The sequence below is a fragment of the Pieris rapae genome, chromosome 12, assembly GCF_905147795.1.
Source record: "Pieris rapae chromosome 12, ilPieRapa1.1, whole genome shotgun sequence".
Taxonomy (NCBI): Eukaryota; Metazoa; Arthropoda; class Insecta; order Lepidoptera; family Pieridae; genus Pieris; species Pieris rapae.
This window is the reverse complement of record NC_059520.1, coordinates 6,925,820-6,939,931: the sequence shown is the minus strand read 5'-3', so window position 1 is coordinate 6,939,931 and position 14,112 is coordinate 6,925,820. Positions and strand designations below refer to the sequence as shown.

The following is a 14,112-nucleotide window of genomic DNA, read 5'->3' as shown; positions in this document are numbered from 1 at the left end:
TTTTGATTATGCTATTAGATTTCTACAATTACGCAAAACGAACCAAATTTGAGTCTAATTGCTGAAAGAGCCCAGTTACTTACCTAGATGTCTACAAAAAATTAGACATAGACTTTTTTAAGCTTCAATAACCAATCCAAATGCTACACTTACAATAGTTCATCTTTACAGAGATTTCTCACATAATTATCTCAGACTAACTTTTTTAAAGTTTTCATAATATCTATCATATTTTTAAGATTGATAAAAATTTAAATCTCTTATCTTCGGCACCTTAAATAATTTTTGGTAAGTAATATCATAGTAAACCATATCTATCTCCTAAATCAATGTGTGATCTTTATGTATATAAATTTAGGTAACTGATTTTATGCAATATTTTTAGGAACCAAAAGAGTTCTTAGTTGCATACGAAGAGATGGTGACGTTGACCACGGATGCTGCTAATTGGCCAATCATCGAGAGTGAACTTACCAGTAAAGGTGTTAAAGTAAGATTAAACATGTCTCTGTATTGTATTGTCATTTTTTATCGTTACCTTAAAACATTACGCCAAAATCGTTTTACCTTTTTAATTATAGGCTTCTATTCCATACTTCACCAATAAATAAGTATTATTAGTAATATAAGGTTCGTATATCAAGAAGTCTTCATCAATGTCAACTATGCACTTAAGCTTAAAAAAATATTCCAGGTGTTAACATTCTACGACGTGGTGTTGGATTTCATTCTCCTCGATGCGTTTGAAGACCTGGCTTCGCCGCCAGCATCTGTCCTTGCTGTTGTTCGAAATCGGTGGCTTTCAGATGGTTTCAAAGAAACGGTAAGTTCTGGTAGAACACAATATTTCCAAGTACTTTTATTTGTCAAAAGTGGATACCATTAGGCACAGACCGATTATCACCTTTTACCAATATCGATCTATTTAGTGTTTAAGTACATATACGGATAATTATTTTAGTAATTTGTACAGAAATTTTTGAAGACTGACAATATATATATATATATATATTGTCAGTCTTCAAAAATTTCTGTGACCCTACTATATAGTAGGGTCAGGTCCTGAGCAGTGTTGCCCTAGTGGCTTCAGCGTGCGACTGTCATACCCGAGGTCGTAGGTTCGATCCCCGACTGTGCACCAATTGACTTTCTATGTGCGCATTTAACATTTGCTCGAACGGCGAAGGAAAACATCGTGAGGAAACCGACATGTCCCTCAAAGTCGACGACGTGTGTCAGGCACTGGAGGCTGATCACCTTGTTGACCCAGTTGCCTATTAGATTTAAAAAATTATAATGAAACAGATTCAAAAATCTGAGGCCAAGACCTAAAGAGGTTGTAGCGCCACTGATTTATTTATTTATAGAGTTACTTACTTCAATAAAAATTACCAAAAATAATTCTCAACTCATTAAATTGTTGGAAGTACTCGTTTTAAAAATCTATTTATGATGATAATATTGAACTTAAAATACTATTGAAACTTTTTCCAGGCACTCACAACAGCTGTATGGTCCGTAATAAAGGCTAAGCGCCGATACTTACAATACCCCGACGGTTTCATGGCCCACTTTTACTCCATATCGGAACATCTTTTACCGGTTTTAGTTTGGGGTTTTCTCGGCCCTAGGGAGCGGTTGAGGGACGTTTGCGAATCATTTCAGTCAGAGATAGTAGGGTTTATTTCAGATCTATTCAGTTTCCAAAAGTCTAGATACACTAATGTCGAAGACCTAGCGGCAGACATAATGCAACACGCTAGAACTAGGGCCGCTAATATAACAGATAAGTTGTCAGAGAGGATTTAAGAGTCGCAGAAATAATTATCAAAATAGCGTCAATAGTTATTTTATCTAAGACTAATAAAATGCATTTCATTGATGCTTATGTATTTGGACTTTCGTATGTGAAGGTCTTTTAAAAACTTCGGCGCAGGCGCCTATATCATGACTTTATTCCTGAACGTAACTATGATTCAAATCTTTTAAATGTCCTTATCGCTCTCGTCACATTTGCCAAACTGGTAACGAAGTATTCACTATTTTAGAATTACAATAATTATTTCATTAATATTTAACATATTACAAGGCGTTATACGTCCAAAGCTTAAGCATCATTTTAATATGCACCTTACTATAAAACATCTTAGCTCTTAAATTGGATTGACTTGTGTATATAACAGCGCATTTTTTTTTGGAGTTGGCCTGGTATCTAGACCTTTCGGCCAAGTCTTGAGTAGTTATTACAGCGCATTTTAAACCTATGTGTCGCAGCCAACTAGCTTAATTAGCCGTTCAATTAACAGCCTAGCCTTTAACATAACGGCGCTGTTTGACTAGCGGCCTGAAAGATATTCAGCCGTAGTATTTGTTACAGCATTTAGTAATGGGCGGGCTAATGCTTAGGCCATTCGTACGATAGTCATTATTTGGCATAAATAAAAAAGATAAAGTTATGCCATAAAAAATATTAAAGTCAAATTCATATTGTATATCGTGAAACTTTGGAAAAACCATCAAGGTAGTGATTTGCCGACGTATATATTGACATTTTGAAGAGTTTTATTTCGAGTTTCAGAGTGGAGTGGAATTAAATTGAAATCAACAGGCTGAACATAATTTAGGCCGCTATTTTTAATGGCTAGACTGTTCATTAAACGGCTAATTAAGCTAGTTAGCTGCGACACAAGCTTGACGATTATTAAATCGTTTTAATTTCGTGTATAAAATTATTTTAGTCACCCTTATTACAGTTTTAAATTTACGAATAGCATTTGTGCTCAATTGTATCCAAGAAAATATATGCATTTAATATTATTATAATATTAAGTAATTAAATGATATTGTTGGAAAACTAATGTAAATCATGGTAGCCTCGTTAAATATGTCACAATTTAATTTTTCGGTCTTATTTGGAAACATATTATTTTGTATGAATCGTCCATTCTTAAATGATGCACGATTCATACAAAAATGATACATTCTCACATAGGCAGGATTCGTATGGAGTGTGATATATTCTCACATAGCATTTATATTAAAACTCTGTTGTAAACCTCGACTTTACATTTTTATGCTTTGAACATGTATTTTTGTGAATAAGACCATTGTGCCATAGTTAACTAGAAAACATTTTTTTAAGTTGTACAGCATTTAATTTGTATATAGGCATTTTATTTATCGCTTATTTAAGGTCAGGTTTTGTAAATTATTTTTAATTATGACATTATCCAATAAACATTAATTTTAGGTTTGATTGTTTTATTTTTGGAGTTGAGGTAATTTAGGTTCTGCTAAGGTTAAATAAAACTCAAATGTATTATAAACTTTAGTATATCTAGAAATTTTACAATGTCAGTTAATAAAACAAAAAATAACCAAATTTTAACACATTTAGATAAACATATAGATTTTTCAATCAAAATATTTTAGTTGCCTCAGTGCGATTTAAATACCTTTTTGGTATTTGTAATAAAGATATATTATATGCTTAGGTAATTTGAAATGGTGTCTTTTGTAATTGCCTACAAAATTGTCTTGTGTAAATAAATGATAAGATATATGTGGTAATAACAGTCTTAAAATACTTTAATATTTTTTAAACTAATCAATATAGAGAAAGCCTGGATACTTAGTCCATTAAAAATATATTTCAAATTATAACATGACTTGGCTTCAATGGGCGTAAACATTGATAAAATAAGAAACAAATCAACAATAAATTGTAAATATACCTCGGCCAGGCTTTTCAGAAATAAAAATCTTACGACGTAGTGAGAATCGACTACCACTCGATAGGACTAGACACTAGATATAATTTGAATGAGTATACAAACACACAAAGAAATGCAAGCATTCTTCTTAAATTAAATGGAATCACTATAATATCAGAAGTTTTCGCTTCCGCAGACCATAAATAAGAAAACTAAGAAAACTTGACTACGTAGTTATTTCTGTTCTTAAGGCACATGTTCAGAAATGTAAAGAAAGCAGAGATCGCAACGAATTTAAAAACGCCTCATCCCGGCGCGATTATCACAACAGTAGATCCATTCGTAAATAAATTATAAAACTATACTAAATAAAAACATTTTCAATAAATAAATATTTTGGCGAGGTAATACTTTTAGTGAGTTAGGGTCCGCTAAATTATATGAAGCGTGCAAAGAGACGAACGTGTCTTTGTAGGTGAAGCGATAGAACTAGGTAACCTAGCGCAAAGCAAAGACGCGGGTCTCGTGATAAATATAATTATGTATGATTCCCATTATTGCACTCGCTCACTATGTGGTGCGTGTATGTGTGTAAGCTGCAAAATATCTTTGGAGGCGAAATCGTCATTTTTTTAATCATTTACTAATCACCAGGATTAGATGGGCTATAGATCAACTGTGAGTGCGGATAAATGCGAGCGAGCGCGGTGGACGGATAAGATTATTCCGGTTCTGGCGAATCAGGCGCATCTACGGCTGCCATGGTGATAGCTACCGCAGCCCGGACCTTCTTCAAATAACTGGCGCTGTCAAACTCCAGGCAACTCTGTAGATTGTTCCAATTGATTTTAGATTGTCGGTGTTAATAGTGCTAAAATGAACCGCTCCCTGGTTATGATAAGCGTATTTCTGTTAGAGACAAAGCAGTGCCCGCATGCCACATCGGGTTACGTGCGTTCTTATAATGTATGAAGGATAGAAGCGCAAAGCAAAGACAGGTGCATTTTTAAACATTTTTATATTCAAAACAATAGACATTGACAAGAACACAACACTGTTAATTTATAGAAAAGCGAAACACAACGTAAACAAAATATAAGCTTTCAATAAAGTCGGGGAAACTCCTAGTACCCTCTACCTGTACTGAACCCCTCTCGAGTATCCATTCTGTCCGGGCAGCGTGAATTGAAAACGGCATTAAACATCGTCCCAGTAAAACAGCTTACAAATATTTAAAAGGTTGCGTATCAACACAGAATATAATTATCTAATAATACCATCATATAAAAGACTATAACAACTTTGCGAATTTTCGCTACGTCAACACACATAATTGAGATCATTTATTTGGAAGCAATTAAAGGAATCAACTCTTAAACTAGAAATTTAGACTTACGCTAATCAACTCAGTGTAATCAAACTTATATTTAAAGTAGCTTAGGGAAACAAGCTTAATTTAAATTATGCTTAGAAATCCAATTAGCCTACAACGACTTATATTTGAGTACACTGAAATTTGTTTAAGCCTTATAAACCTTGGCTCATGCTCTTGCGATATTAGTGCGTGAAGCATTCATACATTCCAGAATGCTCATACGCAGATTAATCTGAGATCTTAAGAGCGAGACTGTATCTATTAAAATTACTCAAACGTTTAATCACTAAACTTTGATGTAATTAAAACATTCTGGAACATACTAAATCAGAAATTAGCACATTTATGAAGTGAGAGGGGATCGCCCGAATCAAGCTGACGAAATAAGGATCGCGAAATGACTTGGTTTAATTTATGAATTAATTTAAATAATGTTAAATAAATCATAAACTAGTTTATGTATTACAGATTGCCTCTCAGATGCGGAGAACATACATAGTCGGTAAAAATCATAAATTTTGATATATTTCCTGATAAGTCAAATCAATATAGACTATCAAGGAAGATTCCTAATCAGAATTTTAACAGCGAGACAGAAACTATTGTGTCTAATTTCCAAATCATTTCACGATATCCTTTGTACCCGGTTAATAAAAGTTGCGGCAGAGTAGTGCCGCAAGGTAGTTGGGATGGTGAAGCGGCGGCCACCCGCGGAAAGGGATGACGCGGGCCCGCGGAGGGGGGCGGTAGGGGCGTGGCGAGGGGAGGGTTACCTTGCGGGCGAGATCCGGCGGAAAGGCTGCAAGGCCGGCCGGCGGCAGCTTGCTAAGGGGCGAATCCGCATATTGCACCAGCGTCTCGTACGTGTATACCTGTCTTGTTCCCGCTGAACCTGGACACCCGTATAGTGTGTACTTTCACGCGTCGACTAGTTTTTGACGATCACCAAAATCATTTGAAGATTTATATCCTTTAATTTTCAGCAGGTCGAAAGAAGTTAAGGGGCTGTCTTTATCACTTTTTTCGATTAAAGGAATTATATTCAATACATTTCAGAAACTCGTCCATTACAATCTTCAACAATGTGTGTGAGTGCCAGAGTTTAGAACAATTAATATCAATAGCTTTTTTTAATAAAAAATCAATTCACGTATTTACACCTATGCTGTAGTTATTCACTTAGCCAGAAACTTGAACATATATATATATATTATAAAGTTAATTATTCAGTGCACACAAAGCTTATTGTTATTGACTGACTTCTGCATTCTACATACAAGTAGCGCGAACAAATCATGCTAAACGATAGTAATATTATGTAGAATTATTAACCAAAGACTTAAGTATATGTTACGTTAATTATAGGCGCATGCGCAACATGAATGCAATAACATACTTAATAACTTATATCCTTACAAGTCTGAAATTATCGTAAATACAACATACATGATTTAAATAAATGTTGAGTATATGTAACGGAAAAATGTACAATTAAAAATATTTTAAAAGTATATTTTGGAATTAATTTTAAGAATGGAGTAATGAATGAATTGATTTGTGGATAAATTAACGTGTAATTTTGATAATTTATGTCAAATCTAAGTTTAACACTAATAGAATTGTTTAATGAATTCGTAGAGTATAATTGGTCCTTCGGGCCGGAATTATCCAGAGTGACTATTGTGTGGGTGTGCCTTACCTTGGTTCTTGTCAGTGGAGGTGGCACGCGAGAATCGTGGGCGTCGCGGCAACGTGTCACCCTCGCCTGCACAACCACAACTCTGTACCCACCCCATACGATACAAACACCACGGCGCTGTCTGATATTCATCAACAACAGCCCTCTCATTCAAAATATCTTCGATATCAAAATTACATTTTTTATATGATCTTAATATACCTTTAGTGTATATCTATAAAACTATCTGTTTAAGACATTCTAAATTCGATTACAACTTGAAAGTATCGAATTTACTTTTATGATATTGAATTTAAAGTTGTTGATTTTTATAAGAAAATTGTATCGGAATGTCGATGAATAGCCAAACTTGGGTTAAAATGTAATGGCGGCAGTGTATTGGTTATTAATAATGGCCGATGGTTTTATATGAAATTTGGAAAAGTCTGCCCCACTCGTGGTTCGATGTATATACAGTCTTATTAAATACATAATCAAATAAATACACATTATGAATTACTAATTATAATACATATTATTCGTAATGAGAATACAATGCGATCAACTCAAACCCTACATGCTTCAGTCAGTCGAGATATAAAATTATATAATAATAAATACTGTAACCGATATTATAAAGTATTTAATTTGTATTCCTTCTGATATAAAAACACCTTTATCGTAGGAAACTAAGGAAGACTTGCCGTCTAAGCAGCAAAGCGAAACCTTTTAGACTTGCATAAGTTCATTACATGCTATGTTAGGAACTAAAACGTTGGAGAAAATATCACAATCTTATATGCAGAAAAACCAAACTTAAAAAGATTATTATGTACTGACGCTAAAATAAACCTGTAAACACCTACGCCGTAAAATTAGATTTAAATTTTAAAAAGCTGCAAATCCGAGCAATATCATAATTTCTATATTGAGAATACTATTTTTAATTGTATTAATCTTTACTCACTTTGCAAGTATCATTAAACGATCTAAAACAATTTAAAAACTTACCAGCCTGATTATCTTGAGCTGGTACAAACACCTCGTCATCATCATTGCCATTTAGTGTTGTGTCATCTTGCAAGATAAAAGCTGCATTGGGCCTTTGGGACAAAGTGAAGAAATCTCCCGAACCAGCACCCATGGCTTCCAACGCGCTTGCGCTTTCAAAATACTCGTCTAGCACCAGTTTTGCTGTCTGTAATATTTATGTTTGATTGATTCCAATAAAGACAGTAAGGGCCTGTTTCACAATATATGGATAAAGTACCAAATAGCTATGCAACACATCAATTATTCGAAAGACAAAAGATCCGAATAAGATACTTCGCATTTCATGACGAATAGCGCTATGTGATAGTCGTGAAACGCAACAATAGTGTTTATCCTACCAATAAGTAATAAATAGCTTATTTGGAACTTATCCGGACATTGCGAAACAGACTCTAAATGTTTTTTTCTATACATTGAAGATGTCTAGTGTAACAAGTAAATTTATCAAAAATAGGCATTCAAAGGCAGTAATGTTTTTCTCAATAGATAACTTATTAATAAATGAAATTTATTATTATATATACCCTCCATCAAAACTTACCACAATTGACTTATTGATTACAATGACAGTCGGTTTAATATCAGAAAAAAAAACAAGTACAAAAACTAACACGCATAAATGCCATATCTCCTCAACACAACTAGATTTAAATTAATATCCGAGATAACTTGCCTTAACGAAATCCAAATTATCGCCAGTGATCTTAATAGAGTTGGTGCCAAAAGTCACCGTGTACTTGTACTCTCCTAATGCAGCATCATTCGTTGAGAAACTGTGCAGCAATGCTCTGTTGCTATGCGGAGATTTCTGAAATAGTTTTGTGTGTTTACAAATGAATTATATGTATATTTTCCAAGATTCAGTAAACGCTCCTTGGTACGCCCGCAACGTAAATTTTTATAAGGCCCTTATCAAGAACTATGCATAATTGTTTTTTTATATATAATTTATGTTCGCTGTATGATTACGAAAAATAGATATAAACACTGAAAGCGTAGAAGAATAAAAAAAAAACATGAAAAAATCCACCAAAATAGGCTTTTTCACCAAGCAAACGCCCAGCCCACCGCCACCTCCATGGACCAAGTGTAGTTAGTTTATAGATCAAACTAGTGTAGTTTTAGGAACTATAAGTGTAGTGCTAATATAACTGTAGCATTAGTTATTCACAGTTTTAAGCTTATCGCTTAAGTTTTTCAGTTTTCATCAGACTTAAACGTAAAAAAATCACAGGTATTTTATGTTATACTATACCATTTTTTATTAAAAAATTGAAGTTAAGCAAGACAAAAAAAAGAAGAGTATATTATATAATTGCTAATATTTGGTATCATGTATAGTATAAACGACAATTTTGTATGTTCGTAATCGCGAAATGTCAAAAACACCTTCATGGAACAAACTAAATAGTATCCCGGATTAGTGCGTTCATAAATTATTTGCTGAAAAAAAAAACAAAAAAATATATTTATAAATAGGAGAATATACCTTATAAAATTTGGCAACTATCATTTTTAATTGATTTTTCGAAAATAAAATATCGTCTTCGTCACGGCAATTTACATAGAGTTTAAAAAATCACGGTTGCCGCTGCGATAAATTTATACGTTAATAACGTACATTTATTAATTATAAATGAAATAGAAGCTAATTATCTATTAATTATCATATATATATGCCTGATTAAATCTGGCCGCAAATAAAGGTGTTAAAGATGTTTATAATATAAGGTAGAGTGAAAGAGATTAACGCGTAACATCATTTGTCAGACGAGAATAGCGATTTCGGCTGTGCGACGCTTTTATATATATATATACAGATGAACGCACTAATCCTGAAGACGGATCTTAGACTAAAACCACTGATTCAGAGTCGAAATATGCTCTAAGACTAAGTGTAATACCTCTCTAAGGCGAGGCACGGGTTCATCAGATCCATTTGAATCGAGCGAAGCGCGTGATGCTCCTAAAGGCAGGTTTTCCACACCTTCAAGCCTTACGGGGGACGCATTGCGCCTTATCGTATCGCCGATTAGGTGCTTGGCGTGGCTGAAAATGAAGATGTCATCTATAATAGATATATAAAAAAAACAGGTACTGAGTACAAAATCTCCCAAAGGTATATTAAATGTGAATTGAAGCAAGAATTTCATCTCCAATAAGTTCTCTCACATATGAATCCAATGAGAACACGAGTTTTGAAGCGGGTTAAAAAATTGAAATAACCGAACTTTGGACGATTATCGCTATGAACACACGTACGTTATTGATGTGTTTATGAATATTTTGTCATGTTTAAACTGTGATATTATTTTCAGAGTGTAAGGTGTAATATATGTTTCGAGTCGTTATCAATTACTTCTTTTTTACGTATGTGTACGTATATTTTCGCTGTCTTATCATGTAACATACATATGAATATTCACAATCGACAGATATTGCGTGTATTTAGTAAAAAAATATTCGATCGGCCTTTATGTAACATCATTTCTAACCGAATTTAAAGCCACGAATCTATTAACTAGAAATGTACATACATATTTATGAAAATAAAATCTTTATAAGTTGAAGTTATTTCACTAGTGAATACTCCGTGAAAACCGCGCCATATCCTTATAAAGGTTCATAAGCATTCATGAGTCACGCATTCTAGTTCATGAGCCAGTGCGTCTATTCCAAGCCGTAATCAATTATGAAGATATCAAAATGGATGTCAGTCACACGTAAAACGTGTTTCAGACAAATTGTATGTGATTTGTTAACACACAACAAATATTTAAAGAACTATATATGTAAAATTAACGCAGAAAAACCAATTAACAATATATAATATGTGTAACGCAGTTGTATAATAATTTTGGAATATTTGAATAGTTTTAAAAAGTAAGTTACTAAAGTAACAGAATATATGATAAAATGGCCAATGAGATTTACAACAACATAAATATACCTAATACGTCTTAATCATACAAATTATAAGAATATATTCGTTTATTATACATACTTCACGTTCTCCTCATTGGGGCCAGTAATTTGCACCAAACGCTCTTTGGCTCCCGGACTGACTGAAATGGAAGTAAAAAACATTTAAAAAAAACTATTCGTGTCAAAGTGTCATTGTTAGTCTTGTTATTTGAAAGCAAGCTATGTGAATATTATGAGGGTTATATCACTTTTTTTTTTCTTTTTTTTCTGGCAATCCATGAAGCAATGAGATTAGAGCCGTAATCGCTTTCGGCAATATTGTTACATTATTACTGTAAATGCTTAGATATTTCTAACGCCATGAATTGATACTAAAATTAAATAATGCTGTATCAGTCTTGTTTTAGTGATCAAAGTAATCGCCAGCACCGCCTGATGTGCTATAAAATGAGATTATACATATATTTTCAAGCCATATCTGGAGAAAATCGGATTGTGCCTGCATTATATGTTATATAATGATATGTTGTATATATACGCCGGTTTGCAATATTGCCAGCTTTTTAATAAAAAACATTTTCTATTTAATCTTGTTAATAGAGATGAAGATTTTCAGCCGCTAACACCATGCTAAGCATCCCACCTTCCACCGTGCAATCATACCTCTCTGAAACGATATAATCGTATCACTTAGCTCCTCGATCATGTGCACCCGTCTGCCCTTGATACCCATCACTGGAAACCCAAAACAATACTTCAAACTCTAAACGCAACGTAAACAAAATGGCCCGGTAGAGTTATGACAAAGAAATTACGAGGCCCATTTAATTCGCTACCTTTCATAAATTGTTATTACAGTTTTGTCACGTTTTATTCGCAACTAGGTAGTTAGGGACGTGGCACGCTTTTGCGTGGAAGCGAATTTTTTCATGTAAATATAAATCCTTTTAACGATGGATTTCAAAACATTGTCTATTGATAAGTTACAGATAAGTTACATATATTATTCTATACTTTTAAGATTGTTTTCTATATAGAGAAGTTTACGTTAAACTATGAATATCTATACTGATGTAATTTCTGGTAGATTAGTACTATACAAATTATCAGATTGTAATAACCCTACCGGAATGATCGAAATTATAATAAAAATAAATATTTGAAACATTTCAGAAATTATGCCACTGCTTACGAAACTGAAAACTTGCTACACTTAATTCTAAAGAAATTTATTGAAAAACTTTATTTATCTAATAAAAATATCGTCCATGCAATTTTTTTAGGCTCTCCAGTACGACATGCTTCACTTTCGATCGATAGATCCTTTTTACGACATAAATTACAACGTACAGATATTATTTCAAAATAATATTGACATTAATAAAAAAGTTGCTTCTGTAACTAACATGCAAAAACTAATCTTGACTAAGCTAAAAATGCGCAGTACGTACATTTCATTACAATAACAAACATGCGTCTAATAAGGAGTACTTTAAAAATCATGCTAGATATTAAAAACTCTAAATTAAAACCTATCTTTTGCTCTATGTATTAACAATGTCATGCAGACAGCAACAAAAGTAATTTTAATCTTTATTGGATTAAAATACATGATATACATCTAATGTTGACCTTTCACTACATAGACACTATAAAATCGTTATAAAAACCAGGTCAAATAATTTTCTCATATAAATGCAATAACAAACCTTTTCCAGAATCAGCATTTCTAATTACAACCTCATCCTTAGAGTAATTCTTGCCAGGGATTTTAGTCGGTTTAGGGAATTTTCCTGAAGGCTTGATCACTTCCCCCGGGGCAAGTAATGCCGGCGGCTCGGTGGGCGCAGCCAGCGTTGGGGACACCGAGCCGCCTGAACCTGCACCTTCCATGGTTGGTACCAGCAGCGGCTGTGCAAAAGATTTTCTCTTTAATATCTATTATTGCCTTCGTGGCTCATTTTTATATTATAGTGATACACAAACACAACGTGGGTTGCAATTGAGTTGAACTCTCATCAAATTAAATTTTTTTTCACTGTATTAAATAAATTTAATTTCTTTTAAGTATCTAATAGGAATATTAAAACTTTGTACCTCAGCATGAGTACCACGGTGCCTATAGTATTGACTCATATAATCAGACCCCTGCCAGTGTTTAGCTCTTAATTCAATTAATTCCAACAAATGAAGACGACTCTTCTTATCAAGCCTCTCATCCTGAGATCCATTTCGAAAAAGGACAAAGTACCTATAGGAAAAAAAAATTAAACATCAATAAAAAAAACAATAACAAAAATAATATTGATATAGTTTACTAACCTATCTAAGAACTCTTTGTAGACACCTTCAAGCTGAGCGCCATATAATTTCAAGTTAGAGTACATTGTTGAAATGTTACTATGAAGAGCTCGGTCAAACTGACCCTGCATCATTTGGTAAGCCACCCCCTCAGTCAGCATAATCAGGTCATCAACTAAAACAAATAGCTAATTAGAACACATACAATTCTTAGTGCAGAAACCACTAATAAGAATCTTACCAGAATTTATTTTCACATCTACCACCGAGTTGCGATTGTGTGCAGAACTAGTCGTCGATTTCAAGGGTCTGGGTACTTCAAGTTTTTTGACTGTGCGGGTCATTTTCGTTAGGGTCGACATGGTGCTGTTTGTAAATAAATCATCAAAGTTATGAAAATACGAGATGTTATACTGATAGGTATTAATTGAATCAATATTATTGAAAGAACGTATAACCTTGTCATAATTTATTCATAGCTAATGAAACAATGAACAGGAACCTAGCTATCATAAAAATGAGTAACTCACTCATCCATGGCGACTTCAGTTTGTTGCAATCTACACAAACTAAGACCACTAATATCGGGCAAAAAGCGTGAAAAGTGAAAGTGATGACAATATTCTTTAGCGAATAAATTCAGTACAAATCCAATACGTGTTCATTACTCGTTAAATTGGGTTTTCTTTTAATATAAAAGGATAGGTGAAAAATTTTGACTTTTTGAAAGACTGAATATTTTACTCGATGTTGAACGTAAAGACAAAACAATTGAAAACTATAGAACACGATGAAATAAGAAATAAACAAGAAAACTCACCTGGCTACGCCATTAATTCGCAATAAAAATAAAATTAGTGAGGTGACTTCACTACTTGCGCAATGAACATGCAAATAAAAAGAATTACCGATTTTATAAAAGAATTATTAAATTAATAATTTGCTTTGCTTGATATGTAATTTTCTTTTAGTAAAAGTTAAATTTTTATCATTTATATCTATCATATATATTATGCATAAATACTAAACCGTATTTTTAAAGGATTTTAAAAATTGAACAGCACTAG

At 33.3% G+C, this 14,112-nt stretch overlaps 2 protein-coding genes across 6 annotated transcripts in view; one reads left to right on the top strand and one right to left on the bottom strand.

Annotated features, from left to right (window-relative positions):
* LOC111002164 (mitoguardin) overlaps window positions 1-3,251 on the top strand; it is a 46,274-nt gene extending 43,023 nt beyond the window's left edge. The window contains exons 8-10 of the mRNA XM_022272288.2: window positions 386-490; window positions 695-823; window positions 1,495-3,251. Of these exons, the coding sequence (XP_022127980.1) occupies window positions 386-490; window positions 695-823; window positions 1,495-1,809 (549 nt within the window). The 3' untranslated portion in view covers window positions 1,810-3,251. The remainder of the gene's footprint in view (window positions 1-385; window positions 491-694; window positions 824-1,494) is intronic.
* A 66-nt stretch (window positions 3,252-3,317) lies between these two features.
* Window positions 3,318-13,992, bottom strand: LOC111002173 (eukaryotic translation initiation factor 4E-binding protein Mextli). 5 transcript variants are annotated; one of them, XM_022272315.2, is made up of 13 exons: window positions 13,866-13,992; window positions 13,287-13,411; window positions 13,067-13,220; window positions 12,842-12,995; window positions 12,454-12,655; window positions 11,408-11,479; window positions 10,824-10,884; window positions 9,724-9,868; window positions 8,493-8,627; window positions 7,778-7,964; window positions 6,788-6,853; window positions 5,862-5,980; window positions 3,318-4,539 (listed from the first exon to the last, which is right to left on the bottom strand). In XM_022272315.2, the coding sequence occupies exons 2-13, from the start codon at window positions 13,405-13,407 to the stop codon at window positions 4,435-4,437; spliced, it is 1,521 nt and encodes a 506-aa protein (XP_022128007.1). In that variant the 5' UTR covers window positions 13,408-13,411; window positions 13,866-13,992; the 3' UTR covers window positions 3,318-4,434. The 5 variants fall into 5 exon arrangements, with proteins under 5 accessions (XP_022128007.1, XP_022127989.1, XP_022128021.1 ...); XM_022272297.2 differs by lacking the exon at window positions 13,866-13,992 and adding an exon at window positions 13,576-13,779; XM_022272329.2 differs by lacking the exons at window positions 11,408-11,479; window positions 13,866-13,992 and adding an exon at window positions 13,576-13,782.
* Window positions 13,993-14,112: the final 120 nt, after the last annotated feature.